A 19091-nucleotide genomic window follows, 5' to 3' on the forward strand; every position below is an offset into this window, starting at 1 on the left:
GATGCTGGTTGCCGTTTGCCTGGATTTTGCTGGCGTGAACATGGCACTCGTAAGGATGCTCGTCCAGGATGTACTTTAGCAGCTGTGTTTGCTTCTTTTTTTAATTGTTTTCGGGTTTGTTTTCTCTTTCTGCCTTTTTGTTTTTTTTTTCACTCGCGATGCACGTTTGGCGTGCTGCTGTGCTGCTGCTTCCATCATTGGTATTTGGTTTGTTCGTGTTTTCTTTTTTTTTCGTCCTGTCTTTCGACCGCTGACCGCTTCACCGACCGGTACAATGCGACGCGCGACGCAATGGCGCAACGAAGAATTCATTTAAAAATTCTTGACAATAATTTAATTAGTAACAAATTGATTTTATGGAAAAACCAATAACAATAGCCCTTATCATATGGCTACGAAACGATGATGTGCGGAGCCGAAAATAGAACAGCTATGGTTGCCACTATTGTGAAAAACGTGAAAATTATAAGGCACAATCTATCAACTACCATTGCTGCAAATTTCCAATCCTTCGCAATATCGCTTTCTTCGTCTTCTTTTCGTATCTGTGGAAGAGAGATAAAGATGCGAAAGGGAAACAATGAGCGGTAAGAAGTAACGGCGAAAAAGCTCCGTTTGGAGCAACAGGCGTTTCTAATGGTTAATTAAATGTATTATTGTTTAACGATTACACATACGTATGTTGGAATCTTCTCTACTTGAAAATGTGTGCCTAAAAATGTGTAAGAGACGTTTGTAAAAAGACGTATTTGGTTGTCAAAGGTAAAGAACTCTGCCCTAGATTGTGCCTCAAGGTTATGTTTGAAAAAGAGGTTGAAAAAAAAGTGCCTTGTAATATGATGCAAGCTAATATTGAATAAAACGTACAGTGCTTATCATATTTATATGATTTTTTCTTCATATATTATTTAAAAAGGTTTAAGAAAAGAGGCTAAAAATTAGAAATAAATGTTTTCAAGAAAAAAAATTTCTAAAATTTCAAGCTATGCATGAGAATGGTGTTTGATTTAGACATAAAAATATCGGGTTTCATGCTCTAATAAAAAGAATAGAAAACATGACACATTCTCCACAATTCCTGCCACAATTGCAATAGTGAAGCCACAGGACGTTTAGTAAAGAAAAAATATTTACCATAGCTTAAAACGTTTAAGGAATCGGTGTTATTGAGTAATGCATAAAATGGTTTTGTGTTTTAAAACCTCAAATTTTTGGTAACCGTATTATACAGGGACGGACAGTATAATAATAATAGTTTTGAATTTTTCCCAGTTGTTGGTTAAAACATCAATTATTCGATGAATTCGGAACAAAAACAAAATAGCAAATGAAAGCTAAGATGGAGCTTATTTTTCCATTTTTTAAGGGATTGTTATATAGTTGTTCTAAATACCAACAACGATTGATTCAAAAGGAATTGAAAGAGAGATCTTAAAAACGGTCTGGCCATATTGCCGTGAAAGCGTGTTGAATCGTGAACTAGTGTTTTTATTTTTTATATCTTCTGGCCCTTTGCTTTGAATCTGTAATTTTTGTTCGTTACTAGCAGTGTTCGTACAATCATGCTACGCACTGTATCAAATTGCCTTCAATATTTCTTTAATTATAATTAAACTCAAGTTATTAAAAAAAAAATTAACCAATCAAAAATTCAGAACTGCTAAAACCACATCCTAAAATACACATTTTTCTTTAAAAAAAAGTCATCGAAATTCGATTTACGCCTCCAGCATCGAAGAGGATAAATGATGCCGTTTTAAAGATCGATTTAAAAATAAAAACAAAATAACAAAAAACCTTCAACCCACCCATAGAACAAAACCCCGAATAGATACGCTTGATCGATTGACCAATTAATGATAGATGGTTATCGCTAGGAAAAAGCGGGCAGCAAACATCGCCCTAGTCATGTTTGTCGCCTTTAAACCACAGCTCGGTGGTATGAAAGAGGAGCGATAGAACCCGCTTCCGACACATGCGTCCGGTTGGATTGTGCACGAACCGCACGGGACAGTTCTTTAAACAACATCAATCTTCCTAACCTTAACCGACATATTTCCATTTATCAGACAACGCGGGAAGATGACCAGCCAGCAGCCAAACGGAACCGCGAAGACGAGCGAACGGAACGAACGGATCCCCGAAAAAGGACCTTCGCTTTTATGGCGTGACGTGACAATAGCGAAAGTGGACGAAAGGAGCCATCCAGGATTATTGATGACCAGCGCGCATTGCGCGTAAAAGGGGCGTAGAATGTGTGCGTAGGATGAAGAAAGACAGTGACAATGGCTTCTCTAATTGCATCGCTTGCGGGATGACATTCGCGTTTTCTTGAGCCTTGATTTGGCCCTACATTTACCGACGCCGGGCCCACTCGATCATGGAGCAAAAGCGAACATCTTTTCCACGTCTACATACCTGGTCGGTGATAAAACGTATCTCTTTCAATATTAAAGCTAGTTCGTAATCAGCGGAGGATGTGAAACACGTGTGTGGTGGCGCTATCGCATCCGGCATTCGATTAGTTCCGATCGGTCCGATGCTTCCATCATCACTGCTGCAAATACGCACGGAATCATCGTTTGTGCATGAGTGTGTCATTTTACAAAACGGGTGGTTTAGCTTACCTGTAAACAGTCCTGAAATATGTTGGATTATGTGGCAGTGTACCTCCAGGGGTCAATGGTCTACAGTTGTGACGAAAGTCATCATCTATATCTAATACGTTCGCTAGTAAGGACTTCGATGATCTGCATAAAGGTGAGAATGGTTGAATTATAGTGTGTATTGAGTGAGCGAAAAAATGGCGAAGCTAGTGACTTACCGCTCCTTCAACTCGACGTCCTGTATGTGCGCTTTCCGCTCGGAACTGTCCGACGTTGGCGTTGGTGGATATTCCATCGATAAGTCTCTACCGGGTCGACTCATTCTTAAAATACATGGCAACCAGTATAAAAATATGATTCTAACCTGTAAATTGGAATGTGGAAAAAATGATATCAGTACAGTGATCAGTCAGTGGTTTGCGAAAGTTTAGCAAGTTTAGCAAAACAGCTACAAAATGTTGAATACCCTAACTAATTAATTTACACTGCATTCAGCGTCGAGCGATTTACGTAGCGCGTGATTTAACATCTAATTTGCCAACTTTGCTATAATATTGTGGTACTTTATTTCATTTATCGATGCGCAATTGTTATCAGTGGCGGATCAGACCCTTTGGAGGCGGCGCTAGGCAGAATGCAGAATGACAGATTGAGAATGATTTTCTACAATGAAAATAAAAAATGAAGCCCCAGGGGAGATGTACCAATAAAATTTTTCGCATGATTGTGTCGTTCTAACATGAACATCCGAAACCTCTAATACGGCATCGGATAACACAGGAGGTCCTTACACGTGGCAGCGGTTGATGGCCTAGTTGGCTGCCTACTCCATCCATCGTTAAATTTTGCTACTGATGGTTATGTACAGCTTACTATATTTTAAAGCACACTCAGGAATATTATTCAAATTCCAATAACCGAAGTGACAATTGAACAAGAGAACAATTTGAAACAATATATTAAACACAATAGGGACGGCACGGTGGTATAGGCGGTGGATATCGATGCTGGTCTTCAAACGGCAGTAACGGAGTTCAAATCCAATCCGGACCGTCCCCCCCCTAGTGAGGACTGACTATCCAACTACGTAGTATTTATCGGCAGTTTAGTAAGCCATCGGAAACCCAGCGTGATTTTAGAAGTCGTTAAGCTAAGACGAAGAAAAAGAAGATTTAACACAAAAATCTGACGGATATGTATGCAAACATCAAATTATGCATTATTATTTAAAATGTAGTAATATCTTTTGCAATTTCTATTGAAAAATCGAGCAACTGTCGAGCTGTCATTCAGACAACCGAAACTGCCCGGGATAAGGCAAACGACAGGGAGAGGACATGCTTTGTGACATTTTGGTAAAACAATTCTTGTTTATAACGTAGTCAATACCAGCGGTGTTGACAATACGGCGTAGCGCCGCCGTATTAAAATAAATAAATAAATAAAAAGCTGTCGCTCAGCATTTATTTCCCAAAAACTTCGGGGAATGCACCTAGCCGTTGTGCTGCAATTTATTTACGCTATGCAAGTTTTAGTGGTTTTGAAATGCTGAAGTACGATTTATAGATATATTGTAGCAAAATAATAAAGGAACAAATAATGTGCGGATAGTAATATCCTTATGTATTATTTAAAATTGATCTCAGAAATACTAAATATCTATTATGTTTGAAAAATCCATCAAGAATCCATCATCTTTACCAAGTTCTTGGTTAGAAATCTTTCAAAAAGAGATAAAAATTAAAAATAACAAATGTAGTAAAACTCTTAGAACTAGAGTAGAAATCTATGAACTGGACGCTGCGTACTCAACACATCTGCAACCTGTTCAATGTTACGGGCCTTGTGAGATGATGTATGCATATAGAAGCAAGAATAAGGTCTTTAAAGCCATCTCTCTTGCCAAATAATAGCAATTTCGTACCTAATATTTCATCAAACATATTTGTTTCATCAAACGTATTGCACCTTTTGCCTAGGCATCATTTTCCAGGGTGTGTATTTTCATCACCATTTCCAAAAACTACCTAGCTTCCCCAAGTGCCCGACCCACGCTTACCCACTAGACAAAAAACGCATCTCGGAAGATCATTGGTAGAAATAAATTAAATTAAGCTACTTTAAACAAGGGTGAGAAGCGTTTTGAAAAGAGAAAAAAAGCACAGGGGATGATGGTTCACAATGGATTCCTTCCTCTTTTCACAGTTCTCGCTATCCGTTATGAAAGCGTGTACACGCTTGGCACAGAAGCGCACACACGCGAGCGTAATGAATTTAATAAACTTTCCCATAAAATTCTCATACATGAAAAACTGGAGCACACGCGGTCTGCTTCCCGCTTCGGAACGGAAGAATTGAACGAAAAGAATTACGCCAAACCGACATGATACGGTTGCTTTGTCCTTTCAGTAGGCTCACTCTCGTGGCTAGGATTTTTTTTTATCGGAAAAGAGGTAAAATGGGTAAAGCTCGTGCTGGATAGCAAGCGTACAGAAGAGCAAAAAAGGCCTATTTTCCACGCTCACTTTCCTTCACAAGCCCGCCCGCAAACGGACAAGATTGAATTTTTCGCCAACCTTCAAACACACGCGGTTGAAGGCGGGAAAAGCTTTCAGCCTCATAATGGCTTTAAGCGCATATGGCACACACACACACAGAAAACCGTGCTGCTGCTCGAGTTGTCTGTGCTGTGGCGAAGAGACCTGCTGCCCGACGTTTGACTTCACCACTATGGCAACCGTTTAGTCGTGTAGCGTTTGTTTAAGAATTTTCCCGAAAATCATTCATCCACCTCAGCTTTTGTATCCCCTCCCTTTCCCCCACCAATCGACACGGTTTGATCGGGTTCCGGGACTGCTAAAGATTTTCCACCGTCCAACAATGTCTTTGTGCGGTGTGTGTGTGGTCTCCACTTCCGGTTTCACTTCCCATTTCCCAACCGGGAATTCGTCAGCCGTCAGCGAAGTGGTGGGTAAAGTTGGCGGGGGATGGGTGAAGAAAATCATCATCCTTCACGGGATGTGCTTTGAATAAATAATCGCACAAGCCGCGCGTTTGTTTGTGTATCTAATATGATTTTAAATAATCCAAGCATGCGTTGCGTGTTTTTTGTTTCCATTGCTTGTGGGGCGCGGACTACACAGAAGCAGAACACGGGACACAAGATTACTTTGCTTACGATTTTCCATCGTTCCGTGCGTTTTTTTTGCTGCTGCTGCTGCTCGCCGAACGATTCTTGATGAGATCCACTTTCGGCAGCTGTAAGCTAGGCGACGAAGATGCCATCAAGAGCCAGGGAGGGCACGATCGGGCGGGGACGAACGAGTTTTTCGTCTCGCGTAGGCGTCATCGCCGTTACCGTTGACAGCCATCGTACCTTATCTATCATACCCGACACGACGCGCAAAAAGGGTCGACAGGGTGGAAAAACCGATCGCCATGACGAAAAATGTCTTTCAAAACTCAAACCGCTGCTTCTGCTCCCACTGTATCTCCTCTGGTCGCAGAAAACAAGTTGACAGGGTACGGTGAAATCATCGGGTGCCGAGAGTGGGATCAGAACAAAACATTGAAAGAGAAAAAGCGATGGAAAACGATGGACAGATGACACGGATCGCGTTATCTGCTTTTCTTTCATCATTTGACATGGTAGAAGGACAGGCCGTTGCTGCTGTGCTCTTCTCTGCCCGAGTAAACGTTATCAGCCCGGTAAGATAATTTTCGCTCACTCGACGCAGTTGTCAACGAGGAGGAAGACGATTGGCTTACGATTGCCTTGCCACTGCTAGATGGACAAAAAAAAACGAACGTGGACTAACGTAAAAGTGGCAGTACTTCCATCACACGGAACTCGAATGGAGTACACAGCAGCCAAAAGACTAAGAATCAACAAACAAGAAAGAAAAAATGGGAAAAGTATGTAGTAATAAATAAATCTCCATCTTCATCATGAGCGACAAAAACCGCAATACAGCGAAGTGGGTCGCGAAGTGGCAGCAGTACCAAACATCAAAGATAAAGAAACGGGATAGAGCGTAGTGAAGGATCGAATAAAAGGGCCAAGATACATAATTCTGAAAAAAAAGCAATCATCTACTAAGAGAATGGCGTGGTAGATGGGTTGAAGTTGGTGAAGATATCCAAAGCCGAAGATTTTGTTGGTGGATTCTTAAGGCGGTGTTGTAAGGCTTCCTATTCCAGGCTAGGCAAGGACAAGATTTTGGACGATGAAACTTTAATGATGAACAAAAAAGAAATATGTTCTTGCATTTCAGAGTGTGCCTTTAACGTTATTCTTGGTTATAGGATGACGATTTCCAATGACGATTTCATATGCGTTATCGATTTTCAATTCGACTGCACAAGGAGCGCCCATGATTCGTAACTGGATCTTTGGAATTATTTGGGAGTATATAAGATCATCGACAGAACATATCGAGGAGCTAACATCGACTCCGATCACCGCTTGGTTGGCATGGTGATCCGGTGTAGAATATTCCGAAACCGCACGCCTCCGAAACAACTTCATACCTAAGGCGAACTGCTGTCGCAACAAAGATGGTGATCTGGTCAGTTCACCAGAGGAGCTCAGCCCGAGGTCCTCTTGCGATGGGGTCAGTACTTTGATAAAATACTTAACAACCAGTTAAACGAACAGCTAGAGGCTCCGTTAGCAGACGGTCTCGATGTACCGTCGCCACCTGACATCGAGGACACGTGCAATGCTATTCGTCGGTAAAAAACTGGTAAAAAATGGGGGTGCCTTACTAGAAAATGAGGTACATCAACTTGTTACTGAGGAATAGGATAGCGAATAGATGCCTTGTGATTGGAATCTCGGTATCATCTATCCCATATGCAAGAAGGGAGATGGCAGTCCAACCACAAACTACAGGGGTATTACGGTGTTGAATACCACCTAAAAATTATCTCCCTAATCTCACTAATCCTTCAGGATAAGCTTTATTCGTTGAACAGATAGTTGGAAAATATTAAAGAGGATTTTGTAACGGAAAATCTACCACTGACCAGATCTTCACCATGCGGCAAATCTTGGAGAAGAGAGCTGAACAGCATCTAAACACGTACCATCTCTTCATAGATTTCAAGGCCGCTTATGATAGCATAGCCAGAGTAAAACTCTACGAGGCCATGAGCTCTTTTGGAGTCCCAGCCATGACCAACGTCACATGCTAGGTGAAGGTGGATGGAAAACTCTCAGGGTCCTTTGCTACCACCAAATGCCTGCGTCAGGGAGATGGGCTCGCCTGTCTCCTATTAAACTTGGCGCTAGAGAGGGCCATCCGTAACTAATTAACGAGGCAAAGACCAAATTGATGGTTGCACCATCAGCGGCCCCTTCTAAGAAATCCGGAACTACGTGGGGGTGATGCGCGAATAGGTGATCTCCCTTTTGAGACGGAGTTGCGCGTTAGGATGCTGGCGGCCAGCCGATCATTCTACAGCCTGAGGAAACATCTCACCACAAAAAACCTGTCGAGACGGTGGAAGCTGGGACTGTATCGTACCACGACGGCGCGGGACTGTGAGTGGTTTCGGACTCTGCTGCGGCCGGCCATGACCGCAAAGCGGTTTTAGCGCCTGATAACTAAGTAAGTAAGTAAATGAGATCATCAATTTTCGAACTGCTTTGTGAAGCTTATAAAGCACATTTAAGAGTTAAGAGGGAATCTTTTTTTTCACGACTATCTTAATTATGGAACGATGCCTATAATAGTAACAGAAATGGACCTATAATTGAGATGACAGACTTGTCTTGTCAGTGCTCATAAATATTTAAAAAGGGTTCACTCTATAATTCGTGACAGAAGTTTTACTTATGTCTTATGAGTTTTTCTCTCTGCTATTTTATGTGTTTAACTGACGGCCGGTCATTGAAACATGGTTTCAATGGGGGTTTCAATCCCCATAGATTGAAGGGGTACGTCCACACAAAAACCAATTACGATGACTTGCCTCAAGACAACCTTTAGATGTTACCTTTGGAGAGTCATTACCAGGTGTATGTGATGCAGAGTAAATGTCTAGAATGCGAGAAACCGTGATATCGGTGGCTATAACCCATCAAATAGGCAAATTTCGATCGTAATTGACGAGGATTCAAGCAGATAACTTAAGATGGTCCATACAATTAAGTAGCATGAAGTAGAGCCTGTCCGAAGTCCTTGCTACTGATGAAACTTAGAGGTCGTTACAGCAGAGTGTAGTTAATTGAAGGTGAAAATGACTTATCCCGAAGGGATTCTAAGACAAAGTATTATCTTTGTCTGATCATTCATCAAAATATTTTGTTATTTTACAAAAAAGAATCAATACCCATTATGTATAAACGCTGCAAATCACAACCATTCAAACCTCATCACAACTCGACAGTAAAGGTTCTTCGCTTCACGCTAGATAGCACATTGGAGCGGAAAGACACTTGCCGGTTTGTTAATTTGCAGTTCACTTCGAAGCCGCCAGTTCGTTACGCACAGTTCACAGCAAAGGTACGCAAAGCTTTGCAATCGCTCGGTCAGACGCTAAACCACCGTACTGCATTCCAGTTCCTAGTCCAAACTAGTCGGTGTACGGGCAACTAGCCATTGTTCCCAAAAGTACTGGGAAACCCCCACCGGGGACGATACTGCAATCTCGACTGCCAGTCGTGATTGTGTGTCGTCGTCCTTCGGTCAAAATGTGATTCCATATTTCATGCAGAGAAACATGTCGAATCCATCATTCTGACAGTGCACTGACAATGACTTTCGAACGCGATAGTTCAAGCGTTGACCGAAGGTATGGAATTGTTGCAGGTGACTGGAACGAAGAAAAAAAGCACGCGCACACACCGTGCCAACTCCGAATTGCATTTGGCCGCATCCGCGTACGGCACCGCAATCGTATGTGAGGCATCCCTAGGGGTTGTCAGGCTTCGAAAACTCGCATAAGTATTCATTAAACCGTGCCCGGTATGCCCTTGCCACATGGCATGCATTTGGGAATGATTCTTCTTAGACGCTTTTGCGGAACACTGTTGAATGTGGCGCTCTAGGTCATGCCGATGCTTTCACACCACTTCATTTAGAATGACTTTTGACTGGAATGGCTTTTGGGGTACGCAATCGCAAAAGGGAGAAAATTTTACTTCAAGCCGATGCGTTGGGCGCATCGGAACGATGTCTGCAGTTTGCATGAATCAATGCTTCGTTATCTGTGTTGGCGTTTTTGCCCGGTACTTACCCAATCAGACATTTCGTGTGTGTCCGCATTTCTATGATGATAATTTAAAATTAGAATCGTCGAAACAACGGATGATGCAACCATAAACATGATGCAGTTAAAATATGTGCCTGAAATAAGAGAGACAGAAAGAGAGAGAGAAGAGAAGGAAAATTTAATGTTAATATTGGAAAATTTCACCTTATTAACCAAACTTTACCTAAAAGTGGAACAGCATCCGATGTGGCTGGCATTGTTTCAGCAACCATATTTAAAAATACAGTCAGTGATAATAAAATTGTTACGCCTGTAATGGAAAAGTTGAATTCAAAAGCATTTTACTTAGTAAAAATAGGGGATCCTTTGCTATAATTTTGCTGTAAATACAACAATCCGTAACCATACAAGACTTTCTACCGCATCTGTGCAATTGATCATCAAAAAACAATACTGCTTCTTCCGGGTACTTACCTAATGATAACTTTTCGCCGGAGTCCGGTGGCAGGGTGAATCCTAGCAGTGCCATCGACGCAATCAGCACACACGGTACGATCAAATTAAAAAAATAGTACAGTGTTCGCCTTCGTATGATGATGGCGAAGGTGATGTCGATGTAAGGCTCTGGACAGCAGTTGTAGTAGATTTCGTTACGCTTGCCGGGAACACCTTTGCAGCGCAACACACGACCGAAGGGAACACAGGGACATAGACAAAGGTGCGATAAAATAACAAATAATCCATCGCAACAGGAGTACGCAAACGCAATTTGCAGGTATGTAAGACATTGGCATAAGGAAGTGTATAATTGTGCGTGTGGGAAAATTTTCCTTTAAGGGTTCGTAATAAAATGTTACGACAACAAGTTCAATTTCGAGTTCTTCAAACGTGATCGAGCACGAGCTTTGATCGTACATCGACGAGATATCAAATCCAAAACTGCTGATTGCACAGTGTTGTTGGTTAAATTCCAGTTCTTCACCATTCCAATTTTATGGCAGAAGCATGTGTATGTGTTTTTTTTTTCTCTATGGCTACAGTCTTTTACTAACGGTCAAACAAATTCCGTACCAGTGGAATGTTGGTTGTTTTTTTTTTTTTGTTTCAAACAGAAGAAAGATGATGTCATTTTAAAGTCTATGGTCTATGGAATGAAGACTGATCGTGAAATTGTTGTTAGCGAGTTATGAGCAAAATAAAAATAGTAAAATTGTGTTTTTGAAAATGGTTTGAATTTTCCTCACAAAACGAAAGAAAGAAGCTAGAGCTATAATACTAAGGTAACTAGCGCAAGCTAAAGACTGTGATACTTTTAAATTAATTTCTGCCTCTGAGCTCCTTCTAAGTTATTTAGCAAGAGTCTTAGTGGGTTACAAATTTTACCACAAACAAAAAAATCTTTCACATCTATAAATGCATCTCTGAGAAAAATGCTTTTGGCTCTAGGAATATTTAGGAATACCACAAAAACTTTCGATGCTGAATCGTAGTTACCGAAAGTAACGCTTCCATTATAAGTTTTGCTCATTAGCTCATTTCTTAGCTACAAACCAAAAAAAAAAAAAAAACCCTAGCCCATCCATCTTAAAAGCTAATGCTTTTCAACCCGGGGTTTTCTCTCCATTTATGGGACAGTTACACCTTTGGACAGCTATTAATTGAATTAGTTGTGATCCTTTTCCGGCGTGGTTATTGAATATTTAATCTTGTCAGTGCCCTGCTCTAACCAAAGCCATACACATATACACACTCACACGTCCATGTTCGCCTTGCGCATACATGCTCACAATTCTACCCCCCCACCATACTGGACAACGCGTGGCTCGGTGCGCCGCACGTGCCCGAGTAACGTTTGAGGACGAACTTCACCAAAACCCGTGCGCTCACCGGGATCCTTTGGAGGAATTAAGTTTAATGTCCTTTCGTGTGCGAATGTTTTCTTTCCCGCACGACTTAGCGTGCTCACTTCGCCGTACAGAACGTTTCATCTTCTCTACTCGGGTAGGACGGATGGTCATCCGCCAGACCGCTGAACTGGGGAGAAGGCGAGGGAGTAGTTATGGGACAAAGTTTTCCATTCAACAACAATTCTCCACTCCCCCCTCCCATGGGGTGGAGACCACACACCACCCGGACGCTAGGGTGTGGGATTAGTGATAAAGGGTTTTCGTAATAAATTTAATCACTTTGCATGTTTTAACCATTCATAACCGGATGTGCACGGTAGGCATTGTGTGAGTTGGAGGTCCCCCGTCGCTGTCCATACACACATACACATACACATACAAACACAACAAAATCTTGATCCGACTGCATATCCCGTAGCAAGCGCTTGAGCCACTTCATTAGCCCTCCGTCGTTTAGTGGCTCTCGTGTGCACAACCATGGCAATCCCAGGGCTTGCGATCAATAAACCACCGGCCAACCGGGGAGAGTGTGTGTGTGTGTGTGTCAGGCGATCCGGAATGCCGTCCGGAATGTCCTGCTTAAACGGGAAAGGTTCAAATTTATTCTTCGCCTGATGGGCTATAATAAACAAAAACCCCAGCCCGTTTGAGAGGAGTCACGCGGTAGAAGGTGTTAGGGAACAAGGAACAAAAGGTTCTTCACATTCCCGTTTCCCGGGAGGGAAACATTGAGTAGTACGGGGGTAGCAGAAATGAAGGGACCGGGCGCGGGTTAATAGTTAATGGCATCTTGGCTGAGGTTATGCAAAAGTGCCCGCCAGTAACAATGTCTGGGCGAGCGTCCGGATGGATCGGCTGTCCGGGCTCGACGGGAATCGATAAAATTCGTCCTCCATCATGTCTTAAACGATTATGGCAATTAGTTAGCAAATTGTTAAATGCAACGATCAACTCCCCGAGCGGAAGTTGCGGGCTGAGGGTGAAACGAAGAATGGAATTAACTGTCTCGGTAGAATTATTAAAGCGAACCAAGCTGCGTCCAAGTAAGCTTCACCCTATGGAGGCAGCGTGGCCGAGCGGTCTAAGGCGCTGGTTTTAGGCACCAGTCAGAAATGGCGTGGGTTCGAATCCCACCGCTGTCAAGATGTAATTTTATATTTATTTATTAAATAACGAATGAGAAGTGTATTGAGCTTTTTAAGCTTTTTTAAAATGAAAATCTTGGAACCGTTCTTGTATGCGCAGTATGTATGTGCAAATAAAAATAAATATTAACAATCCCACTGACAATTAGCAGCTTTAGCTTAGTTTCGTAGCAGAGCGATAAATTTTTGACTTTCAACTCTCAATAATAAAAGAAATCTATTTAATTTCTTATAAAAAATCACTTTAACTGTAATGAAGCGATTCTGAACCATTTAAGACGATTGACACGCGACAGGATACTTTGAATTGGGAACAACTTTAAACCGTTTTTTTTTGCGTACGGGGCTAATACACGTGAAACAGACTCTGAAACGAAAACAAGAATATATCTTACTGATTAAATTGAACCGCGGAGCCCTGTCCAGTAGCGAACCTTCCGCCGTATCTACTCGGAACCTTCCCGTAAGTACTGTGTCGCACCGCCTAATACTGAGCGTAAAGCGTCCAGTTATTACGGGACGTTCGGTCGTAGGAAAGTACCGGTGGGGGGAGGGGGACACCTACTACATGTCACATTTTCGCACGGGACTACTTACCGACAGTCTCCGAACCGTCAGTCAGTTCTGCTTATAAACGCACGTCGATCACGCCGTATTATCGGTCTTATGCTCTGTTTTAATCTCTCTCCCTGTCCCTCTCTCTCTCTCTCTGTTTCTGTCTCATTCCCGGTTGGTGGGAGGGGGTCAGTGTTGCGCTCACAGGGGGTGACACAGATAACGGGGATGTGTTTGTCGAAGACAACAGTGGTTTCGTGACGATTGATTTAACGCGCTTAACGAATGGCGCAATCTTCGTGTATCGCGACTACCAGCTGAAGGTGAATCACGTTTGTCAGCGCCCAAATTGTAGGGCGGAAAGCACCGCCAGAGAAGGGTGTGACACCTCTCTGGAAGGACAATTTTTGAGGACGTCGTCCCTGTTTTTTTGCCTATGGTCCAATCCCTGTTTGCAAGGGTGCTCGTTTCCAAACATCAAACTACGCGGCTATTAGCTTCCAGGAGCAAGCTTTTGGATGCAGTTTCGATGGGAAACGAGCCTGTTGGCCGGTACGGTAACGCTTTCGACACTTTCATCTTCCAGTAGCAGAAGCGGAAAGCCCTGACAGCCGTGGCTCAGCTCCTGGCGGGTAGTGCACGATGGGGGAGTTGTGCAGTACGTAGTTTAATGGTTTTGTTTTTTGGTTTTTGTTTCCGTTTTGGATTTATGTTTGCGTTACGGGTGCAGTTTAGCGGATATTTAGCGATTTTTATGGTTAGTTTTTTTTTTGAAGTAGAAGAACAAATAAAATCAAGTAATTGGCTAACTTAACACGGTGTCCGATGCAGAACAAACATAAAAAGTCTAGAAACGGGGCTTCTAATTAGCACAAATTTAACGGTGGCTCTGTTTAGATGGTCGTGCGTTTTACATTGTCGTTTCCTTGTTGTTTTCTTCGTTTACTTGTTCATCACATCCGTTCCAGTGCTTCGTTCAGTTGAGGTTTTGTTTTTTGTTAACTAATTTCTTAACAGATGTTTTTTTTTTTTTATTCTTGAAACTTTAAAAACCTTGGCTAGCCATCGACAAAAATGTTGTTTTAAAACAAGATTGGTTTTATAGTCCCATAGCTAATTGAATGGAGCATATGATAAGTCCTCTGGGATAAAGAAACATCGACCATCACCAATAAGGTCACAAAATAAATGCACAATAAATTAATTAACCTCCCTACAAAGTTTACGAAGTTTACGTGATTTCCATTTTTTTGCTTGAGTTTTTTTAATAGTATAAGCTTCACTTGGGCTAAGAGCTGTTGGTAACAAGAATCAGCTTTCGAAAACCATACAACGTAGAATCGAATAATCACTTTATCTCTTAAACCTACGATACAACAATGTTTATTTCAGTACTACTCGCTGCTCTTGCGAAACTTCACCAATATAGCTTTCATGTTTCGGTTAAAGTAATTACCATGGCCCATAGCCCTCGCTTTGTGCAAACTATCCTACCAACGCTAACTTCTACGAGAGTGTGCGCAAAACTCTTAACACAATTTTTCCCCCTGGTTCAATCGAAAAAGGGAAAGCAACTTTTCGGTTCCTCTGTATGCATACACGGTGCACGGGCTCAATGGCTGAGCTTGATGAAAATCGAAATCTGTCAACGACAGACTTGACAAAACGAATAACCCAAGAATACGTATGGTCACACACAGGGCAACCACCCATTCCGAGCACATGTCGAAAGCAGTGACCGAATCTTCGAACCGGCGACTTAGAGTGTCCACATGCTTTTGGGTTTCTTTCCTGGCTGAACCGACCGTATGAAGACAGGACCAGCTCACAATGGTTTTTAGCTTTTATAGGAAATGTTTTTCCGTTCAGCATGACATCAAGTTTGGTTGCACCATTTTGGGAGCGGACCCACAAACTGTTTGCAAAACTATTAGCGAAGTAAATCGGTTTGCTGTTCTTTAATTCTTTTCGCTAAATTCAAAATGCCACGCGTTAAGGGGAAAGATCGATTGCTATAAAAGCGTACTGATTGACGTCTGTCATTTTATGGGTAAACTATTATCTAGACCTCATGTTCCCTATCTGCTGTACGACCGAATTCAAAGTGGTGAAGAAAAAACGCTCAAATTTTTTCCAATATCAGTAAATCAAAAGCAGATATCAATAAACAGAATCGATGGTAGGAACAAAAATTACATGTACGACGTTTAAATGTGTTTTCTTTTAGCAGTTTTATATGAAAAAGTGATATGAAAGGTTATGTTAATGATGCTTTAAGCTTACTAATGTTAATACGGAAGCAGTGACGTTACTACTATGAAGCCATTTCGCTGGATGGATGAGTCGAACAATGAGCTTTCGTTTTGATTTGGACGCTTGATTTTGACTTTTTTGGAATATTTTCATTGCAAAAATAGTGGATTTTTTTTTACTTTCTTCCAGAATGCATCCAATTGATCCGGTTTCATTGTTTAATGTTTTTGCAATAAAAGCCCATCAATGCGAATGAAGTGATTGTTTTCTTTAAGCAAAATACATGAAAATTCCCGATTCCATTTTTCCTGTTTCCGGTTCAAAAGTTCGTTTCCAGCGATTCAGATTCAGATTTGTTCGTGCCATATTGTTATCGATTTTAAGCTACGTTTAGTATCGGTGCCTTACCTAGAAGATCCCATTCACCATTCGTCACGAAACTACTGACATCTCCACCTGCTTCATCTTGCAACTGTAAGTCTAACTGTAATTGTCAGAGAGAAGAGAAATTGGTGTATTAGTTTCGTTCCTGGATGCAGTGAAGTTGCTGTTGGACGGTCACTAATTGTTGTGGCTACTCATAGTTCACAGTTCACAGTACTTGTTAGTAAGAGTAGGCATCGCTAGCTAGTACTGCATAATAAGCCAGACACGCATCAAACCTACGACCACTCACGCTTCACTCATAAACATTTACAAGAAAAATAATTTTAAAAAATTTATAAAACGAAAAATTTTCTATGTTTTTTATACAAATACGTTAATCAATCAATCACTCTCATCACTCAATCGCTCACTTATCACATTCACTCCTAAGAACAAACACACACACATGTACAAAAGAAAATCTAGTTTAGGATAAATTAATAAATCAATAAAAATAGAACAGAAAATAATTTTTGTTACGTCAGGGGACGTGCATTTCAACCAATACCGCTTACAATGTAAAGCACGTCTAATGATCAACACAACAACCAAAGGGCAACAAAAAATGAAGCCAATAAGCTCAGTGTTATGAAATTAAGTTTTTCAGAGTAAAATAAAACAAAAGTTTGGCTAAAAAAAGAAACGCTGAGAAGTACGGTTCATCGATTTCACCGAAGATGCCTACGATGGTGACCTTTACGGTCTTAGCCGCATCCTGTGTTTGGACCGACGAAGTTTGGAATTATTGAAACGTAAATTGGAAGCATCCTTGCGATCTTCCCACTGCAATAATATGCACTTTCACCGTGCGCTACTTATCCAATTTATCCGATTCCGGAGAGATTTCTTCGCTGCTCAGCTTGGTGTGTGATCCTTCAAAATCGTCGTATTGTTCCATCAGGTTTGTCTGCATGTATGTGTGCTTAGTTTGCAAGTTTTGCTTATTACTGTTTCTGTTTGCTCTTGCTTGCTTGAGACATAACATTCAACACATACGGGCGGGCCAAGTTAAACTCAGGCTTTAGAGCTTTCGTTTTGAATGGAACATGATATGATTCTCATTCGATAGTTCGTATGATGGTTTTCTCACATGTTCTTCCCGACAACCCGTGCAAAAACCGTATCGACGAAGAGTTTTTTGAAGCTGTTCCCGAACTGTCAAATGGCGCACGCATTTGCACACGATGTTGTAGGTTCACGGCGTGGCGTGTGGCAAAATCCATCCATTTCCTTCCCCCTGCCCAACGAATGCTACGGGACGAAGCAATGCTCGGTGGGGAGGGAGGTGGCCATTCGCCAAACGGGAACGATATTCAAAAAAGTCTTCGACGGTCACAGGTGCTGCTGGGATTCGCGAACTTTTTTTTTAATTCAATCTCGCACTCTGGTCTGTTTGTGTTCCTACCTGATCACTATTTGTTTGGGCTGCTCATGCCGGGAGATAGTCTTTGTGCTTGATAGTTCCGATTGTTAGAAAACAAAAACATTTTTCCTCTGCTGCTGGTCAGGAAGAACATGAATTTGTTTTCTTTTTCGGTTAGGTTTGTATTATTTTATCGAAATCTCACGGCATGAGCATGTACCACAAAAATCTTTTGCCTAGGTGGGGTTTTATCTTAATTTTACATCATAAATCACCACTCCTTTTTTGTTGTTGTATAACAAAATTAAAACCTAAATAAACGCTTTCAAAATTATGAACAAAACAGATATGAAGCCTTTTTTTCTATTGTACTTTTAAAATTCTAAACACTCTGTTAACACACATCAGACTGTAGCTAACGTATAGAAAACTTACAAAAACGAAAAGTTTTTTCTTTTTTCAACAATACGCCTATGGACAGGGAGCAACACTGAAGAAGAAGGCTTCGCAAGAAATGAAAGAAAAACATGAGCCGATAATGTTGTCAATACATTTTGCACAGGGGACATTTTGGAAGCAACTAATTTAAGCAAACAGCGTGATAAATTAATCTATGATTTGCACAAATCGCTAAAAGAAATCTAATTTGAGTATAGGATTGATCTGCTAAAGAAGATTGACTTGTTTTTTTGCTGGTGTGATTCAAGAAGGAAGTAGAGAAGGCTCATTTCGTGAAGCAAGAAATTGGAAAAATACTTTTTGAGCTAGATTCTGCTAATAATTGCATGACAAGAAAAAGATTCAGATGCCAAACAAAGCAATTAAAAACAAGGACCAATTTTGAATACATCTAATCCATCTAAAACACAATTTTCTAGAAGCAGGTGGCAGCATTCGCTTTCATATCTGATTTTCGTAGCGAAACAATAGAAACAAAAGCTTTAACAACCAAAACGACATAGTCCTACCGCAGAAAGGACTAATCTCAACACATTAAAATGCTGCCAAAAGAATCTAGAACTCCTTCAGGAAGCGATCAGCAAGAATACCAACTCTCATTGGTGCAGTTTAGTTATTATTTAGCATTACAACTCTGTCAGCTTAATGGTCCAATTTTTTGTGGCTTCAAACTAAACGGCAAATGTGAATTGATTTCCTCTGTGCACGATCGCTCAATAGCTTGGCAGGCTCTAAAATGCTAGTACATCTCAGTCTCGAAGTTTGCGGTAAGTAACAATAGTGGTACAGTACGGTAGGTGGCACATTACTGCTATTGGTTAATTGGTTATACATGAAAGTTTGGCTTTGCTGGTGTTTTGCCGCTACGTATATAAATATGTATCATTCATCTGTACAAATATGTGTAATGCATCAACTTTACCTGGAAACCATCATATGTCCAACTACCAAATTTCATTTCACATCTTTGATCGTCAAATGGAAACCACGTTATATCTATTTTACATGTTGATTTGAAGATTCCTGGTGGCACATACAAACAAGAACCATTATTGCGTACGACTACGTTTGTTGGGTATGTGCCATCAAAGCCTTCATCAGCACTAAAATATAAATATACGGTAATGATGAGTACATTTCAACTGCCGGTCGGTTGTTC

The 19091-nt window shown here is 41.2% G+C and overlaps 1 protein-coding gene and 1 non-coding gene across 2 annotated transcripts in view; one reads left to right on the forward strand and one right to left on the reverse strand.

Annotated features, from left to right (window-relative positions):
- Positions 1-259: 259 nt before the first annotated feature.
- Positions 260-19091, reverse strand: part of LOC126564451 (neuronal acetylcholine receptor subunit alpha-7-like) — a 61976-nt gene continuing 43144 nt past the window's right edge. The window contains exons 5-13 of the mRNA XM_050221510.1: positions 18855-19035; positions 16093-16168; positions 10299-10493; positions 10048-10134; positions 9849-9958; positions 2825-2970; positions 2628-2750; positions 2419-2557; positions 260-545 (exon numbers count right to left, since the gene is read on the reverse strand). Coding sequence (XP_050077467.1) covers positions 393-545; positions 2419-2557; positions 2628-2750; positions 2825-2970; positions 9849-9958; positions 10048-10134; positions 10299-10493; positions 16093-16168; positions 18855-19035 — 1210 coding nt within the window. The 3' untranslated portion in view covers positions 260-392. The remainder of the gene's footprint in view (positions 546-2418; positions 2558-2627; positions 2751-2824; positions 2971-9848; positions 9959-10047; positions 10135-10298; positions 10494-16092; positions 16169-18854; positions 19036-19091) is intronic.
- Positions 12794-12873, forward strand: Trnal-uag (transfer RNA leucine (anticodon UAG)). Its single transcript has one exon. It is a non-coding gene; the product is annotated as a tRNA-Leu (tRNA).

This window comes from Anopheles maculipalpis, chromosome 3RL (genome assembly GCF_943734695.1).
Source record: "Anopheles maculipalpis chromosome 3RL, idAnoMacuDA_375_x, whole genome shotgun sequence".
NCBI classification, from domain to species: Eukaryota; Metazoa; Arthropoda; class Insecta; order Diptera; family Culicidae; genus Anopheles; species Anopheles maculipalpis.